The sequence below is a fragment of the Camelus dromedarius genome, chromosome 18, assembly GCF_036321535.1.
Source record: "Camelus dromedarius isolate mCamDro1 chromosome 18, mCamDro1.pat, whole genome shotgun sequence".
Lineage (NCBI taxonomy): Eukaryota > Metazoa > Chordata > Mammalia > Artiodactyla > Camelidae > Camelus > Camelus dromedarius.
Genome location: NC_087453.1, coordinates 45,284,385 through 45,298,895, shown reverse-complemented (window position 1 = coordinate 45,298,895; position 14,511 = coordinate 45,284,385). Strand labels below are relative to the sequence as shown.

The window sequence follows — 14,511 nt, the reverse complement described above, 5'->3', positions numbered from 1 at the left end:
TCAGACTTTCCTTTCCCCATACAACTGATGTGCTGCCTTTACTGTAAATCAGTTACGTTGATGTGTGGCTCTATTCTTGGGCTGTGTATTCTGTTCTACTGATATATTTGTCTATCCTGGTTGCAGTATTATATTATGTTAATTATTACAGTTTTATAGTGCTCCTCGAAACCAGGTAATATGTCTTGTTCGTATTGTCTTGGCTAATTTATGTTATTTTCATTTCCATGTAAGTTTAGAATCAGCATGTCCAAATCTATAAAAGCAGCTCGTTAAAACTGTATTTGGTTTGTACTGAATCTATAATTCAATTTCAGAAGAATTGCCATTTTAACAATATGGAAACTTCCAATCCATTAACATAGTACATCTTTCCGTTTATTTGGGTTGTCTTAAACGTTTCCAGTGATGTTTGGTAATGTCAAGTATAGATGTCTTACATTTCTTTTGTCAGATTTATTTTTAGGTATTTGATGGTTTTGATGCTATTATGAAATAGTATTTTTAGACATCATTTTCCAATTCTTGGTTGCTAACATTCAAAAATATAATTGATTTGGAGGGTATATTGTATCTGGTGATACAGTATATCCTCGAATTTGGGAATTCAAGACTTGCAAATGTTAACTACTATATATAAAAATAGATTAAAAAACAAATTTCTTCTGTATAGCACAGGGGACTATATTCAGTATTTTATAATAACCTTTAATGAAAAAGAATATGAAAACGAATATATGTATATATATATGCACGACTGGGGCATTATGCTGTACACCAGAAATTGACAGGTTGTAACTGACTGTGCTTCAATTTAAATAAATAAATAAGCACATACATACATACATACATAATAGGCATCCTCATTTAAAAAAAGAAGTTTGGCAGAGGATTCACAGCAGAGGAACTTTGTGGAGCAAAATCCTGTTTTGCTGGATCTGAAACCCCTCGACCTGTGTCCTGTTACGTCCGGCATCCATCTGTGGGTGGCAGCCTGCAGGGTCGTGACAGATCAGAGACATCAAGCAGCTGTCCTCCTCTCTGCCCTTGGTTTGACTTTTCCTGGTTTCTGAAAATTAAGTTGGTTGTTTTGTTTTGAATCAACAGGTTCCGTTTTTTGGGCCCCTGTTTGATGGTGCCATCGTGAGCGGGAAGCTACTGCCAAGCCTTATATGTGCCACGTGCATCAACGCCAGCAGGGCCGTGAAGTGCCTCATCCCCCTGTACCAGAGCTTGTATCCTTTGACGTAAGTGTGTGACGTGTCAGCCGTCCCAGAACCTGGATCCCTGGCACTTCCTCCGGAGAGGTGAGCTGTAACAACTGGGTTGAAGAGGGAAGGAAGAATTATTTTCCAGTCTGCGTTGAAAAAAAATAGTGTGATTTTCAGACCATTTCTTAGTTTATGTTAATCGTATCGTGTGGTATCAAACTTAGGAAGTGTTTTTTTTCATAATTAAGTCACACAAGTTTGTGCTGAGAAGCCGTGGGGGTCACAGGAGGCTCACACTTCCTCGGGTGTCCCTCCCCCTCCTCCATCCCTGTCTGTTGCCGTCTGTTGTATGGATAAGGTGGGAGGCTGAGCAAATGTAATGGGGTCACTGAGAGTGCCTACCAGGACCCCGCCTCCAGTGAAAGGACGCTGATAAATCAGGCCGGGACAGGTGCCCCGGCGAAGCACAGGCAGTGTCCTGGGAAGGTCCGAGGAGGCAGACATTGCATATGGTCGGGGGGACGGGGGAAGGCGTCCTCAACGAAGCTGAATTTGAACCCGCTCACCAGTGAGAATGGCTAGATATTCTATTGTCGTTTTCCCAAATCATTAGTATCTCCTTCTCTGATTCTTGATTTTCTCCCTAAAAACAGTAAGTTTCCCTTCTGTGATTTACTTTTTCCTCAAACATTAGTTGGCAGGCTGTGATCTTTAAATTCAGGCATGATCTCTGATTATGAGGAAAAGGAATTAAGGTGACTTCATAAAATTGCTGCGAAAGGCATCTGACCTCCTAGTAAAACTCAGAAGCTCTTTGTTTCTAATTAGTATTGATAATGATTATAAGCCCGTTGCATCTGACCTCTCTCTCTGTGCTTGTCCCAGCCTCGCCGTGAGCGATGTGTTGCTGGCGGGTGGGGGCGGGGGTGAGTGAGAAGTATCATATGGGAATAGATACAGTTCATGAAAAATACCTTTCATTAAAATCCTGGCCACTTCATTGACTGATATTCTGTCTTTCGATTTGAAAAAAAAATACATATGCCATGTGGCAACTTGGAATTATCATAGAAATTAGTAGTAGAAAAGAGCTATTAGGTCCCATCTGGTCCCTCCCCGGGGGCCTGGGCAGCATCCTTCTTCCAGCCTGCCCACTCCAGCTTCCGTGTTTGGGAGATGGCATCCTTTGCAGTGATCGCCACGGCAGTTCAGACTTAATCTTACGGCTGGTGTCGGTTCAGCCTTCAGCATGGAGTTTTTATTTCACGTGCTGTTAGAAAGGCTCTGGGCAGAAATGAGAACGAGCTTTCTAGCCATCAGCTTGTCAGCGTGCCTGTCAACTAGGAGGAGCCTGGGCGCATCCGTCAAGCACGTTGGACCGAGGCAAGGCAAAACCACTTGCAAACAAGAAAATTCTGCTTTATATACGACCATTGTGATTTTTGTCACGTCACCGTCTCCACTTACGGGGCTCCTCATTACAAAACCACGCTTTGTCGTGTTGTTGAACACTGCTTCTCAAATCAGAATTCATGTGGCATCAGAATAATCAGGTTTAGGGGGAAACAGTATTTGTGAAAGTTCAAAGGACAGGATTCAGCATCACTTTAAACCTTTCAAGCAGGCACACTGGACTAAGGCGGATGCCAGCTTAGGGCTCCTGATGCCAAAGTGAGTTAGTAAACGCTGTGTTCACATTCGATAGCCAGGTCGACTTCTTGGAGGAGAACAGTGCAGAAACTGAGAAAGAGAAAGTAACAAATCTTACTATTTTGATAATTATAAAATGTTAAACATTTTTCTTTTGTCTTATACCTTGAGAAGATTTGACTGGTGCTATTCAAGTTAATTATTTCAAACAAGAAAAAATACTATTTGTAGTTTTTATAGGGATGTAATCAATGGGGAAAGTGTTACAGTCACTTAACTGCTCTGTTCTTTAATTTCTGCCTGCAAAAGAGTTAATATTCAGACCAGAACCCAAAGGTATAATAAGAGAAAAAGTCAGGGAAAATGGAAAAAATAAGAGAAAAGGGAGGTGGGGGTGTTTTTATTTTTGTTCTTTAAAAAATCCCTAATTGCTAACTTTTAAATACTTTAAATATTTATAGATATCTGCCTAGACTGTTAATAATTACTTGCTCCTTTAGCATTTTGTTAAAACGCTTTGGCCAAAGTCTAAACTAGTTTGTGTTGCAGCTAATGTCTGGAATTCGCTACTTCACTGAGATAAGTTTTCGGTTTGAATTTTGAACAACACTGCATAACCCAGCACAGCCCAATCGCGGGTATCTCCTTACATTATTCATTTACCAAACAGTCAGTGCAGATGCAGGGTCCACCGAGCCCAGCACCGGGGGGCTTGGGGAATGTGGGAAGCAGGCAGGCGAGGAGAAGACAGACCATGGCAGCTCCCCAGGACAGCTCGAGTTGGGGCTGAGGTTGGAGGGATGGGCCAGGCAGAGGGCACCAGAGCAAACACAGGGACTCAGAGTGATCTCGGTGGTAAACGTAGATTCCTGAGAACTGTATGCCTGGCCACGTCCGTCAGGGTGTTGGTGACAGATACAGGAGTGAGCTTTCAGCCCAGATGGTCTTCTGAGCTGGACCAGAGGAAGCCAAGGGAGCCCTAACTCTCTCACCTCACGGCCTCCCCCACCCCCCAAACATTCTAATTCTGGTACAGCATCGAGGCTGCCTGACGCCAGGGCAACAGGCGCAGAGGAGTGTAGGGTCCTCCACCCTTAGCCCCGTGAGTCCCTGCAAGCGCTGAGATCAGTTAGACCTTGGACACCCCGAAACCAGGGCTGGCTGTGTAACCTGTGGGTCCCCGTGCAGAATGAAAATGTGGGGCCCCCCATTCAAAAAGCAGGAAAAGTGCCTTTAAAGATGCTAAAATATGCTTTTTCCATCCTCCAGTCTTTCTGACTTGCCATGGTGGTTTTTATTTGCTATGTAATGTCATTTTAAGTAAAGAAATGTTAAAAATTTAAATGATTAGCATTAATTGATCATTTTTATATTGTGCAATGCCAGTTTAATATGAAAATATAAAAGCATTTAACTCATGAATGGAATCACCAAAATTACACAGTTCACATTTCACAGCTTGCACGTAGATGTATTTTGTTCTCACCGAAACGGCGGAAAGACCGCTAACCTGCCTATTTTTCTTCCCCTCTTACGAGCGCACTGCAGCAGCACTACCCTCAGTGCGCAGACGAGTCAGGAGGACGACCAGAGAAGGAGCTGGGGGTCGTCCTGTTTCTCCCTTTCCTTCTGTGTCATCCTTTTTAGAGGAAATTGTTGGCTAGTGCAGGGAAGTGACCCAGCTGAGGATACGTAGGGTTCCTGGGTTGCTCACGTGTCTTAGGACACCAGCGCCTTCTCTGTGCGTTCACAGCACGTTCTGGTTCAGATTGGGCAGCCAGCTCCCCGCCCGCTCGCCGTGGGGGTCCCGCACGCCCTGTGCGCCCTCGGAGTTGCCCTGGCCTCCCCTGTGCATGCCCCTTGGTCCTAGCAAACTTGAAGCACAAAACACAAGGTTAAGGACAAAATCACCAAGAACTTCAGGGCGGCAGCAGCAGAGCACCTTTGTGAGCACAAGGCCCTTGAGCTCTCAGTTCACGGCCTGGAGCCCCTTGCAAACCCCTCCCACCCCAGTGAGCTGGGGAACTCTGTTCCTGGGGGTTCATTCTATTTGATTCTCTTCCTGAAGCCTAACAGGAAATCCTTCAGCAATACTTATTGGCTTACAAACCAAGACCCAACAAGAATGAAGCAGCTTGTATGCAGGGCCCTAGAAGTCAATTCGTTTGAAAGATCGGAATCCGAGAAGTTCTATTACCTGTTTCCTTGAGATGCTCGGCACAGTAGTGGGTGTGGACCAAGAGAGGGAAAGTTGTCTGTCAACACAGGCCGTCTTGACACGGGCAGTCGATGCCTCCATTTTGTCCCTAATTTTGTATTACAGTTAACAGAACATTAGCAAACTGCTCACCTCATCCAATGTCCCTCACTCTCTGGGTATCAGAGTGACTGTTTTATGAACAAAGAACAGGTTGTTCAGTTCAGACCTTCTGTAAACCCCTTAGAGAGGGAGCCTTCCCTTTTTGGTACTGGCCCTAGATAACCAGACACTGAACCTGATGACAAAGAAAAGAGCCCATGAGATCAGTGTGCAGTAGTGATTTTTGTCTCCTGTCCCCACCCCAGCTAATGTCTGATACTCAGCGGCCCGAAGATACCGTCAGCTGGGATTCAGTTTTATAGAATATTTAACAAAAGTGGAAATGGGGGCAGTTCCGTATCAATTTTGAGTAATGTTCAAGAAAATACAGCACTTTGTTATTAAGCTGAGGACAGGGAGCGTTGTTGGAATGACTTCGCCTTTCGGGGGTCTTTTGAGTAGTAAACCCAGCCTAGAATCAGTATTAGAGGAGTGCTTGTTCGGGGTGCCCTTGGCTAAATGATCAGTTGGAACTGTGTGCTGAAGGCTCACGGAGGCCTGAGAAACACCACTGCCTAACCTGATCAGAAAAAATGTAACCGGAGCAGGGGTGTGTTTGGAAAGCCCCTCGGTGACATGTCGGCCTGGCCGCCGTGCCTCCTGGTGACATCCTCCCTGGTCTAAGTCCAGTCAGTCGAGTGGGCCCTTGGCCCCCTTCGCCGCTGCTCTCCTGAGCGCTGAGGGCCACCTCACCTGCCATCTGCTTCTCCTGTCCCTTGTGGGCAGTCGAGGGTCCATTCACGTGCCTCGAGGCTGTAAGTGGGAAGCCTGCCACATGTTATCTTTGCAGTTCCCGAGCTGACGAGAGCTTCCGCGTGAGACCGCGGTCAGCTGAGAGAAGTGTCCAGAGCCGTCGGGCCGGGCTTCCTCGCTCCTGCTCCGACAGCTCGATTCAGGAAGAGGTGGATTCACAGCATGCGGTGCCCGTCAGGAGGCGGCCTCTGAATCGCACAGATGGTGGGTCTTTAAACCTGGCACCCACCTCCGTAGCCCGCTGGCCCCCGCGGCATTCCCCGCCCCTCCTCCCTGGAGTCTCAGCGTGTGATGGGGAGGCCTGCGCTGCCCACGAAGGCGCCGCGCTGCCCGCCATCCTCCCCGAAGTGGACGTAGTTTCATTTTCACTTAGCAGATGTGCTCGGTGGCTCCAGAGCGTCTCTCCTGGACTCAGACGTCTTCACATCGCTGCTAAGCTGTGTTCTCAGTTCATCCCCTTTAAAATGGTCCCTCCTCCTAAAGCTGTGATAATCCTGTTTCTCTCCTCTCCCATGGGATCTTCGTTTCTTTTTCCTGGGAAGACCTTTAATTTCCTCCGTGTGTCTCCATATATTTAAGAGAAGCGTAGGAAAAGGAGTCAGACGGCCCCACGTGGTACGTTTCGTTGTGCAGAACCAGCTGTATCGGCGTGGAAGGGACAGAGGAGAGGGTTCGGAGAGGAAGCGAGGGCCTGGCGTGAGGCAGTGTTGGGCGAAGGAGGGCACTCCTGTGTCAGGCAGGTAGGCTAATTCAGTGCGGGACCTACTAGATTTCCTGGGCGTGGAGGGCAAAGGGAAGACGGTCAAGGCCAGACCCCCAAAGCGTCGCATTTGAAGAGCAAGCCTGAGAGATCGTGGAGGGAAAGGAGAGGATCGTGTCACAGAAATCAAGGAGAGGGGACGTGAAGTGTTACCGGGCAGGGTGGTCAGCAAGACGCATCTCCCCGAGGGGCTCACCATGTCTGGGTTCGCCGTCTCCGTCCCCACCTGGGGAGCTGGGTACCGCAGGACCTAGAGCCGAGTTACTGCAGGAGAGAGGCACAAACGTACCCGATAACAGCAGCACAGCACGGACAGGGAGTCTCCTGGGTGGGATCAAAGGGCCGCATCCCAGCCGCGAGTCACACCCCCGCCGGGCTCGGGGTTCTCAGTGGCCCGAGGGCAGACGAGCTGTCCTCGGGCGTGGGCTGCTCCGTGTTGTGCACGTACATTCCACCAAGGGCAGCAAGCGTTCGATAAATGCTTGGCTTGCAAACACGCTCTCAGAAGACAGAGGAAGGGGATGAGGGGAGCTGCTGTCTCGTGTTCATTCCTCAGCAGCGTGAGAGACCGGCTCTGCATGTGGCGGAGAGAAGTGGTCTTGTGCTGGAGTTGGTGCAAGACGGGGCAGAAGAGCAGCCGGTGGACCTGCGCCCAAACACTTTGGAAGCACATTCCAAAATGTAGACTTCAGAGGGGAAATGGAGTGTTCCCCTGGGTGGCTCGAGGCCGTGAACGGGAATAAGAAATGAGATCTGTTTTGCTAGAGAATTAGAACTACTTCTCTGAGAACGGAGAGGGGGAGGCAGGGAAGAGCAGCCAGGGCCATCGCTCGGCGTGGGGGCTGCTGAGCGGCCAGGGTCCAAGAGGCGGGCGCTCTCCACGGTGCTGATGGAAGGTCCCCACCATTACGCGGGATCCCACGTGTCCTCCAGCTTTTCCATCTGGAAGGGGGCAGGAAAGTGTCTTAGTCTCTGAACTAAAACCCAGAGCACTGAAGCAGACTAACACAAAGGCCACACCTCCAGTGCAGTCACGTGGGAGGTGAAGGCTTTAGTGTGAATTCTGAGGGAACACAATTCAGCAAATTTTGAACAAAAATAGTGTAAGTTGATGTCGTGGTCTTGTTTCTGATTTCAGGGGAAACGGCTTTAGCATTGTGCTCTATAAATGCTGCTGCTCTTGTTTGTTTTGTTGTTCTTTTGGTTAATAGTTTCAGCATATTTAAGTCATGTTCATGTTTTCCTATTTCTTTTGAGATTTTCCTCGAAGTGGCTCCAGAATTTTATTAGATGTTATTTACCACATATTGATTTTAAAAAAAACCCTCAAGACCCTGAGAACACAACAAGACAAAACAAACAAACCAAAAAGAATTGGCCCCCGCAAGTAATGTCCAGCCTCCAAGGCCACATTTGTCTGGTTGTAGAGCACGTTACGAGAACTGTTTTTTCAGAAGTCATGCAAAATAAAGGACGCACCCAGAACTGAACACAGGAAACTATTTTCCTCGTTTTCAAATAGGGATAAAGGATGAATTTTGGAATCCTTGTAAAATTTTTAAGACTTGATAAATATTAAATATCTTGCGAGCCTTCAGAAAACACTGAATTCACGTAGAATAAAATATCACAAACACACTGTGGTACGATTACTGTTTTCAGAGATTAGAGAAAGCTTATGAACATAAATCTTAATTTTGGTGAAACACAAGACAAAGGATCATAACCGCCTAGCAGGTGTGAGAGGGAAGTGTGAGCCCATGGGAGCTGGGTGACCTCCGTGTGCCGTCATTCCTGGACACGCCCATCCCCCTGGGCCGGTGCTGTCCAGTCAGACCCTCCTCCCTCCAATGACTTCCTCATCAGCGACTTTCACAAAGGTCCAGAACACCTGTTTACCAAAATACCATTTGTAAGAAAGCTGAGAGGGCTACCTAACTTGACCCGGGGCAAAATCAGACACTAGGGTTATCTCAACAGCCGGACTTCCAAGTCTAAACCAACCAGATGAGCCCGGAAAGCCCCGCCCTCGGGTTCAGCTAATCAGTGTCCATGCAGGCTGAGGGTGGTGCTGCGCGGCAGCTGGCGGTCGCTGTCACACACGTCCATCCGAGGGTCGTAGCTGAGCGCAGATCTGAGATGAGGGATGAGGGTGGCCCAGCGGCTGACCCCACAGGTGTGCTCTGAGGCCGCGGCAGGAGGAACAAAGGCCTGGCCTCAGGCCTCACGGTAAACGTGGGGTGCCACTCCAGGACCAGAGCAAGTCCAGGGGAACTGGGACCGTGGTGCCTGACATCCTGGGGAGCCGTTAAACCCAGGGAGGTGTTATCTCAGGATCCTGGGGGTTTAAGAGGAGGCCAGGCTGCAGCACTGGGGACCATGAACAGAGACAGTTGGGAAGCGGGTTTGAGCTCAGTGTCAAAGCAAACATGCAAAAACCAGGACCCACAGACCAGCTGCCTGCAAGCCGAATTCAGCCCCCGGATGGGCTTTGCTGGAGCCGCAGGGGCCTCCAGCATTACTCGTCAAAATTGAGTTTGTCAGGCATGTTGAAAAGTTGAGAGATTTTTGCATTTTAGAAAATCTAGATTTCTGACTTCTCTGGAAGAATCAGAGCCTCTGATTCCCAGGGCCTCCTTTGCTGTTGGCAGCGGTCCATCTCCTGACTGGCTGGGTACTGCCCCCTGTTCACCACAGCCCGCCTGGTCTCCCTCTGAGGGAGCGAGGGGGTCGGTGGGCCCCGCGGGTGAACAGTGCCTGGTCCTGGGAGAGGGCCCAGTAAGTGTCACCGCAGTTATCTTCATCGCCCTGCCAGCCTGGGCCCCGTGGACATCAGAGTTCAAACGTCCGCTCTAAAGCGTGGAACCACCCACTGTGGGGTTGGGCCTTGGACGTACTTTCACCGTCACAGGTGCTCAGACAGAGGCTGGAGACTGCTCCCTGCTCCCCAGGACTTGCCGAAGGCCCCTGCGAGAAAAGTGGGCTCCCTGGGGCGGGCGCTGCCCTCCACCCCGTGCCCCGGGATGGAGGCCCAGGAGAGGCGCACGGTGGTGCAGGGAAGCCCTCTGGGGGGAGGGGGGCACGGAGAAGAAAGCCGTCTTGCTGCTTTTGCTGTTGGGGGACTTAGACAAACACCCATCCCTTCAGGAAAGGCTATCATAAACCTGACTGTCTGCGCAGAAACCAGGCGGATGCCAGCCCCAGCTCCCTCTCTTCCTGCTCGGGTCCGTGGCTGGGCCACTTCATCTCATCCCTTCCTTCCCAGGGGTGCTCCTTCCCCCTGTGGGGCCTCGGGCTACTGCAGCCCCCGCGGATTCCCCTCCCAGCCCCTCTGATGCCCGCCCCCAAAGGCTGGCCGTCTGCCCCCCGGCCACCTCGCCCTCCAGGCTCCTTGCCAGCCCCGCCTCCCCACCCTCTCCAGTCCCCTACTTGTACTGGAAGCTGCCCATCCTCTTGGGGTTCCTCCCACATCTGCCTGCTGGTACGTTGTGAGTGTGTGTGTGTGTGTGTGTGTGTGTAGGGAGAAATGGGGCAGGGGGGTGGGGTGGAGATTAATTTGCTTTTAAAAAAAAGCATTTTGGAAGACAAACAACAAAAGCAACTCATATTTTATAAAATTGCGTTTTTTCAAAATTAGAAATAGAACTCTGCAAACAGAACCTGTGTCTGTGTATGTACAGATAGATACATTTTAAGTCCTTTTCCCCCATTTTCGAGCATTTATTTTACAGCCAATCCCCAGCCCTCGGGACAGCACCGGGCACGTGGCACGTAGCGCGTGCTCAGTAATCAGTTCTTGAACCAGTTTTACGTTTCAAAAACACATAGATAGTTGTATTCAAGAGGAAAAAGTTCGCATTTTACTGAAAAATTGGATTTTGTGTGTCTTTATATTGAACGACAGGGTGTTTTGTGCAAATTACTTTTCTACTGCGTTCTAAATAATAACGCCTTCCTCACCACCCCAAAAGTTACTGGAGGACGTTTATGTGGAAATCCCAGCAATCAGAATGGCGACTTTGTATTTGATTTTAAATTAATAGAATTTTATTGAGAGCGATGAGAAGTGAAGGCTATTCAGTAATCCCACATGCTTAGAGCCATGCATGTGGTCAGTCAGAGAGATGGATTCATTGTTAGGTCAGAAAACCGCAGACAGGAAGCAAAGGTGGGGTCTCCGTGAAAGCCAGGGCCTGTGGGAGGGGGCTGGCGCCCAGCACGGTTAGGGGGGCATCTGCCGACCCTAAATATTTAACCCTGGCCTGGAGTCTGTTTATAAACCCTACGGACAGGTCGTCAGGTTGTCGTCGTGACTGGCAATTGTGTGTGAACTCACAGCAGACGTAGCCCCCCGGGAGACCCAGGAGGCCCTCGCAGCCCCCCACCCCGCACCACCGGCCCATGTCGCAGGCGAACGCTGACAGCTGAAGTCACTTGTTGGGAAGTCCGCGAACTCTGGTTACAGCTGCGTTTGTCAGTAGCTTTAAGGGGAGTGTAATCAGCCAGAGAGATTAATTTGCATCTCAATTAGAAGGGAGTTGGGAGGAAGCGCGGGGTCTGGTGCTGGAAGGCTGTGGAAGAAACCTCAGCCGGCACAAAAGCCTCGGGCGCCGCCCTCCAGCCGAGTGGAGGACAGTGTCTGAGGCTGCGTTTCCATAGGGACCAGAAGCCTGCTGGGCCCCAGGAGAATCTCGGCTTGCACCGTAATCATTTGGTCATGATGACACAAATTCCGCTGTTGTTCCCAAATACATTTAACGCTTGGCAAGATGCTAGAAAAGCAGGCGGGAGGGTGTCCACTGACCCTGCTCACCCGTCTCATAGGGCTGCTAGGATTTCTGGGCATTTAACATTTATTAATGTCTGCATGTTCAAAGAGAGAAGGTCATTCCGTAAAGGACAAGATTTCTCTAGCGGTCAGACGGCGACTTTGGGAATCACACTGCCTCCGAGGGAGCCGTTGCTCCTGGATCTTCCATACGCCGCAGCAGCAGGCAAACTAGAGTGTGAATTTTAAAACTCAGGTGAAGAGGAAATGTGGAACCTTTTGGCCACGGAGCTTGGAAAAAATTCTGGCCATCACAAACTTTTTCATAATCCTAGCAAAACTACAAGAGTTATCCCTAACCCTGAACTATGAAGAGCACAGGGTGATATTACTTTAAAATTTTTCCTGCAAATATTGCCTGAAGGTCATTTTCACAGGCTTTGATATTTGTATCTTTCAGAGAAGCCGTGGTAGTCTCAGAATTCTGTGCTTGATGTCAGTGAGGGCTGAGTCCGCCTGACCATCTGACATGCCAGGTCCCTCCCCAGGACTAGGGGGGCCCACCCTGGGCGGTTTTGGAGGAAGACTTTTATTTCTCGTCTGTTTTGTTCTCTCTCAAATAGTTAATTCATTGGCTCCAGCTTCAAAGTGAGAAAACAAACAAAAAAGAGTGAGGGAAAAAAAAAACTGAATCCTACATTACAAACTGTTGATTACAAACTGAATCCTGTTTTGAAAAATATCAGGATTTTAAATTCATCCTCCCATCCTGGAAAGGGGAAGGAACGTGTTTCCTGAGGACAAGCTCTTCCAGTGCCCACAGACTGAAATAACACATTGCAAGGAGACATCAGAACCTCTTCATCCAACATTAATCAAATTTCAGTTTACTAATTATCAGCCCCATTTTAAAAGGAACCTAATGCCATAAACAGCGTCCCAGAACATTTAGTAGACTCTGGGATTATAAGCGATAAATTTGAAAGTGAGACTTTCTGTTATTCAAATCTCCAAAAAGGATAATACATGCCTTATTATAATAAGAGATTGTGCAGCGCCAAAGAAGGACAAAGCCGGCAAGTCCAAATGGTGATTCCTTCTGTGCCCGTCTGCCTTAGTGTCTGCAGCGAGCTCCCAGCAGATTTCAGCGCTGGAGTAATTTGCAACACACTCGAGTAAATTTTTCCATCAAAGCGGAATACTTCTTTGGTGATCTGTGGGTGAGAACACCCCAGGTGCCAACAGGTCCGCCTTGAAAGGGTGTCCTCTCTGGTTCATCCTGTGCAATTTCACCAGACTCTAAAATGGGGACTTTGAATGTCGTGTTTCAAATATGTTTCTGGGGTCCTGTGCTTTGAAAGCATTTAACTTTACTCCCTGAGACTTTGGACAGAGACCACTGAGGCCAGGGTGGGGGAAGAATGGAAGCTGTGAGGGTCAGTGCTGGTGCCTGCACCATCCCCTACCCCGACTGTGACCAGGCGTCCGGACGGGAACCACTGTGGAGACACAATGGATCTAATGTTGTATTTTGCACGTGCCTTTAACTTGAGAAGGACTCAGCTGCCTTAGTTCCCACCAGAGTGGCAAGTTTCCAAAGGGCCACACTGTTTTAATCAGACACGTCCTTGGACATCGGTGTCACGAATGTCCACGCTGGTGTCACCTACGTCCAAACGACCTTCCTGTCACTTTCATCAGAATCACAGGGAAACAGTGCAGCATTTAGTGGTTTGTGATATTCCCCTGACTTCAGCTTATTTCTTCCAATGCTTCATTTCAGTCTTCGATCTTCCTAACTTGGCCTTAGGATGTAAAAGGAGACAGTACGTGTGTCCCTCTGCCTCATCTGCTCGTTTAAACTCTCCAGTGCAAAGCTTTCATCCTTAATCCATCAGTGATCAATAGAGGGGCTGCTTCCTCAGAAACAGAGTCTCCTCGCCATGGAACAAGCGAGCCCTCAAGATGCCAAGTCCCTCTGGTTCTCCCTTCATTTGCCTATGAAGTGGGCTGTAAGTCTATCAGCGCATCCTGGCGTGGAAGCAGATGTGTGCCTGGGAGTGCAAAGTCTCATACCTCCACAAAGGGCAGGCAGGCTCGCTGGCTGATGGGATTCTGAATTTATAAGCAGAGTTCCAGAACTCCCCCAGGGCCTACTTTTCAAAGGCAAATTAGTATGTTTGCAACTTGATCCCTGGGCAACTTTTGACAGTTGTTCTAAGAATAATAAAACAGATGGACAGAATAGATTTTGGGGTCTCCATCCAAACTGCCATCCTCAGTGGAATTCAAAGAAGGCGCAGGCTTGCCGGGGAGGGCCGCTGCCACTCACCAGCGCGTTCTGCCTTCAGCGTCCGAGAACAGGACTTTCTCCCAGACGAGGAAGACTGTCGACACGCTGTGTTCTGCTGATGAGAGTTCAGCTGGGCTGGGAGGAGAAAACGAGGATGCGTGTGTAGTTTCCGTCACGTATTTTAAATGAAATGAACTGAACTTAGTGAAATTGAATTTATACTTCCAAGAAACCGATTTTAAAATGAATGCGAGGAAGACATGGAAATTAGTTTTAAATTTAAGGAATATTTTCAGAGGATTTTAGACTCCTTTAAAAAAAAAGGAGAGCCTCCTTAGAATGTCTTGGAAATTCTACCTACTCATAAATTTGGGAAAATAGAATTTATGCCTCTCTCATTCTCTGCGTATAACCACCTATGTGCACCTCAGAAGTCTACATCAGAAAACAGTATTTAAATGCTCAGAGTGAAGAAAGCGGATTATTTCTGTATTTGTGTGTTGTAGTTTTGTCCAACAGAAGCCTAAATTTTGTGCATAAACACTGCACAGAAACTGCCCTACTTTTTGTAGGATTTCAGGCTTCTCTGAGTGTTGGTTTTAGCGCCTGTGAGATCAGGATGCGATGTGCTCTGCTTTTAATTTACTGGCTTCCTCTGAGTAAACGCGCGCGCCCTTTCATCACTCCTTTTCCTGGATTCATTTGCCCCAGTTCTCA

At 48.5% G+C, this 14,511-nt stretch overlaps 1 protein-coding gene across 5 annotated transcripts in view; it reads left to right on the top strand.

Moving 5' to 3' along the window:
* The window catches only part of RALGAPA2 (Ral GTPase activating protein catalytic subunit alpha 2), a 264,651-nt gene that overhangs the window by 191,713 nt on the left and 58,427 nt on the right, over positions 1 to 14,511 (top strand). For all 5 annotated transcript variants that reach the window (XM_031434392.2, XM_064475925.1, XM_064475924.1 and 2 more), the window contains one exon: positions 1,108 to 1,235. In XM_031434392.2, the coding sequence (XP_031290252.2) occupies positions 1,108 to 1,235 (128 nt within the window). The remainder of the gene's footprint in view (positions 1 to 1,107; positions 1,236 to 14,511) is intronic.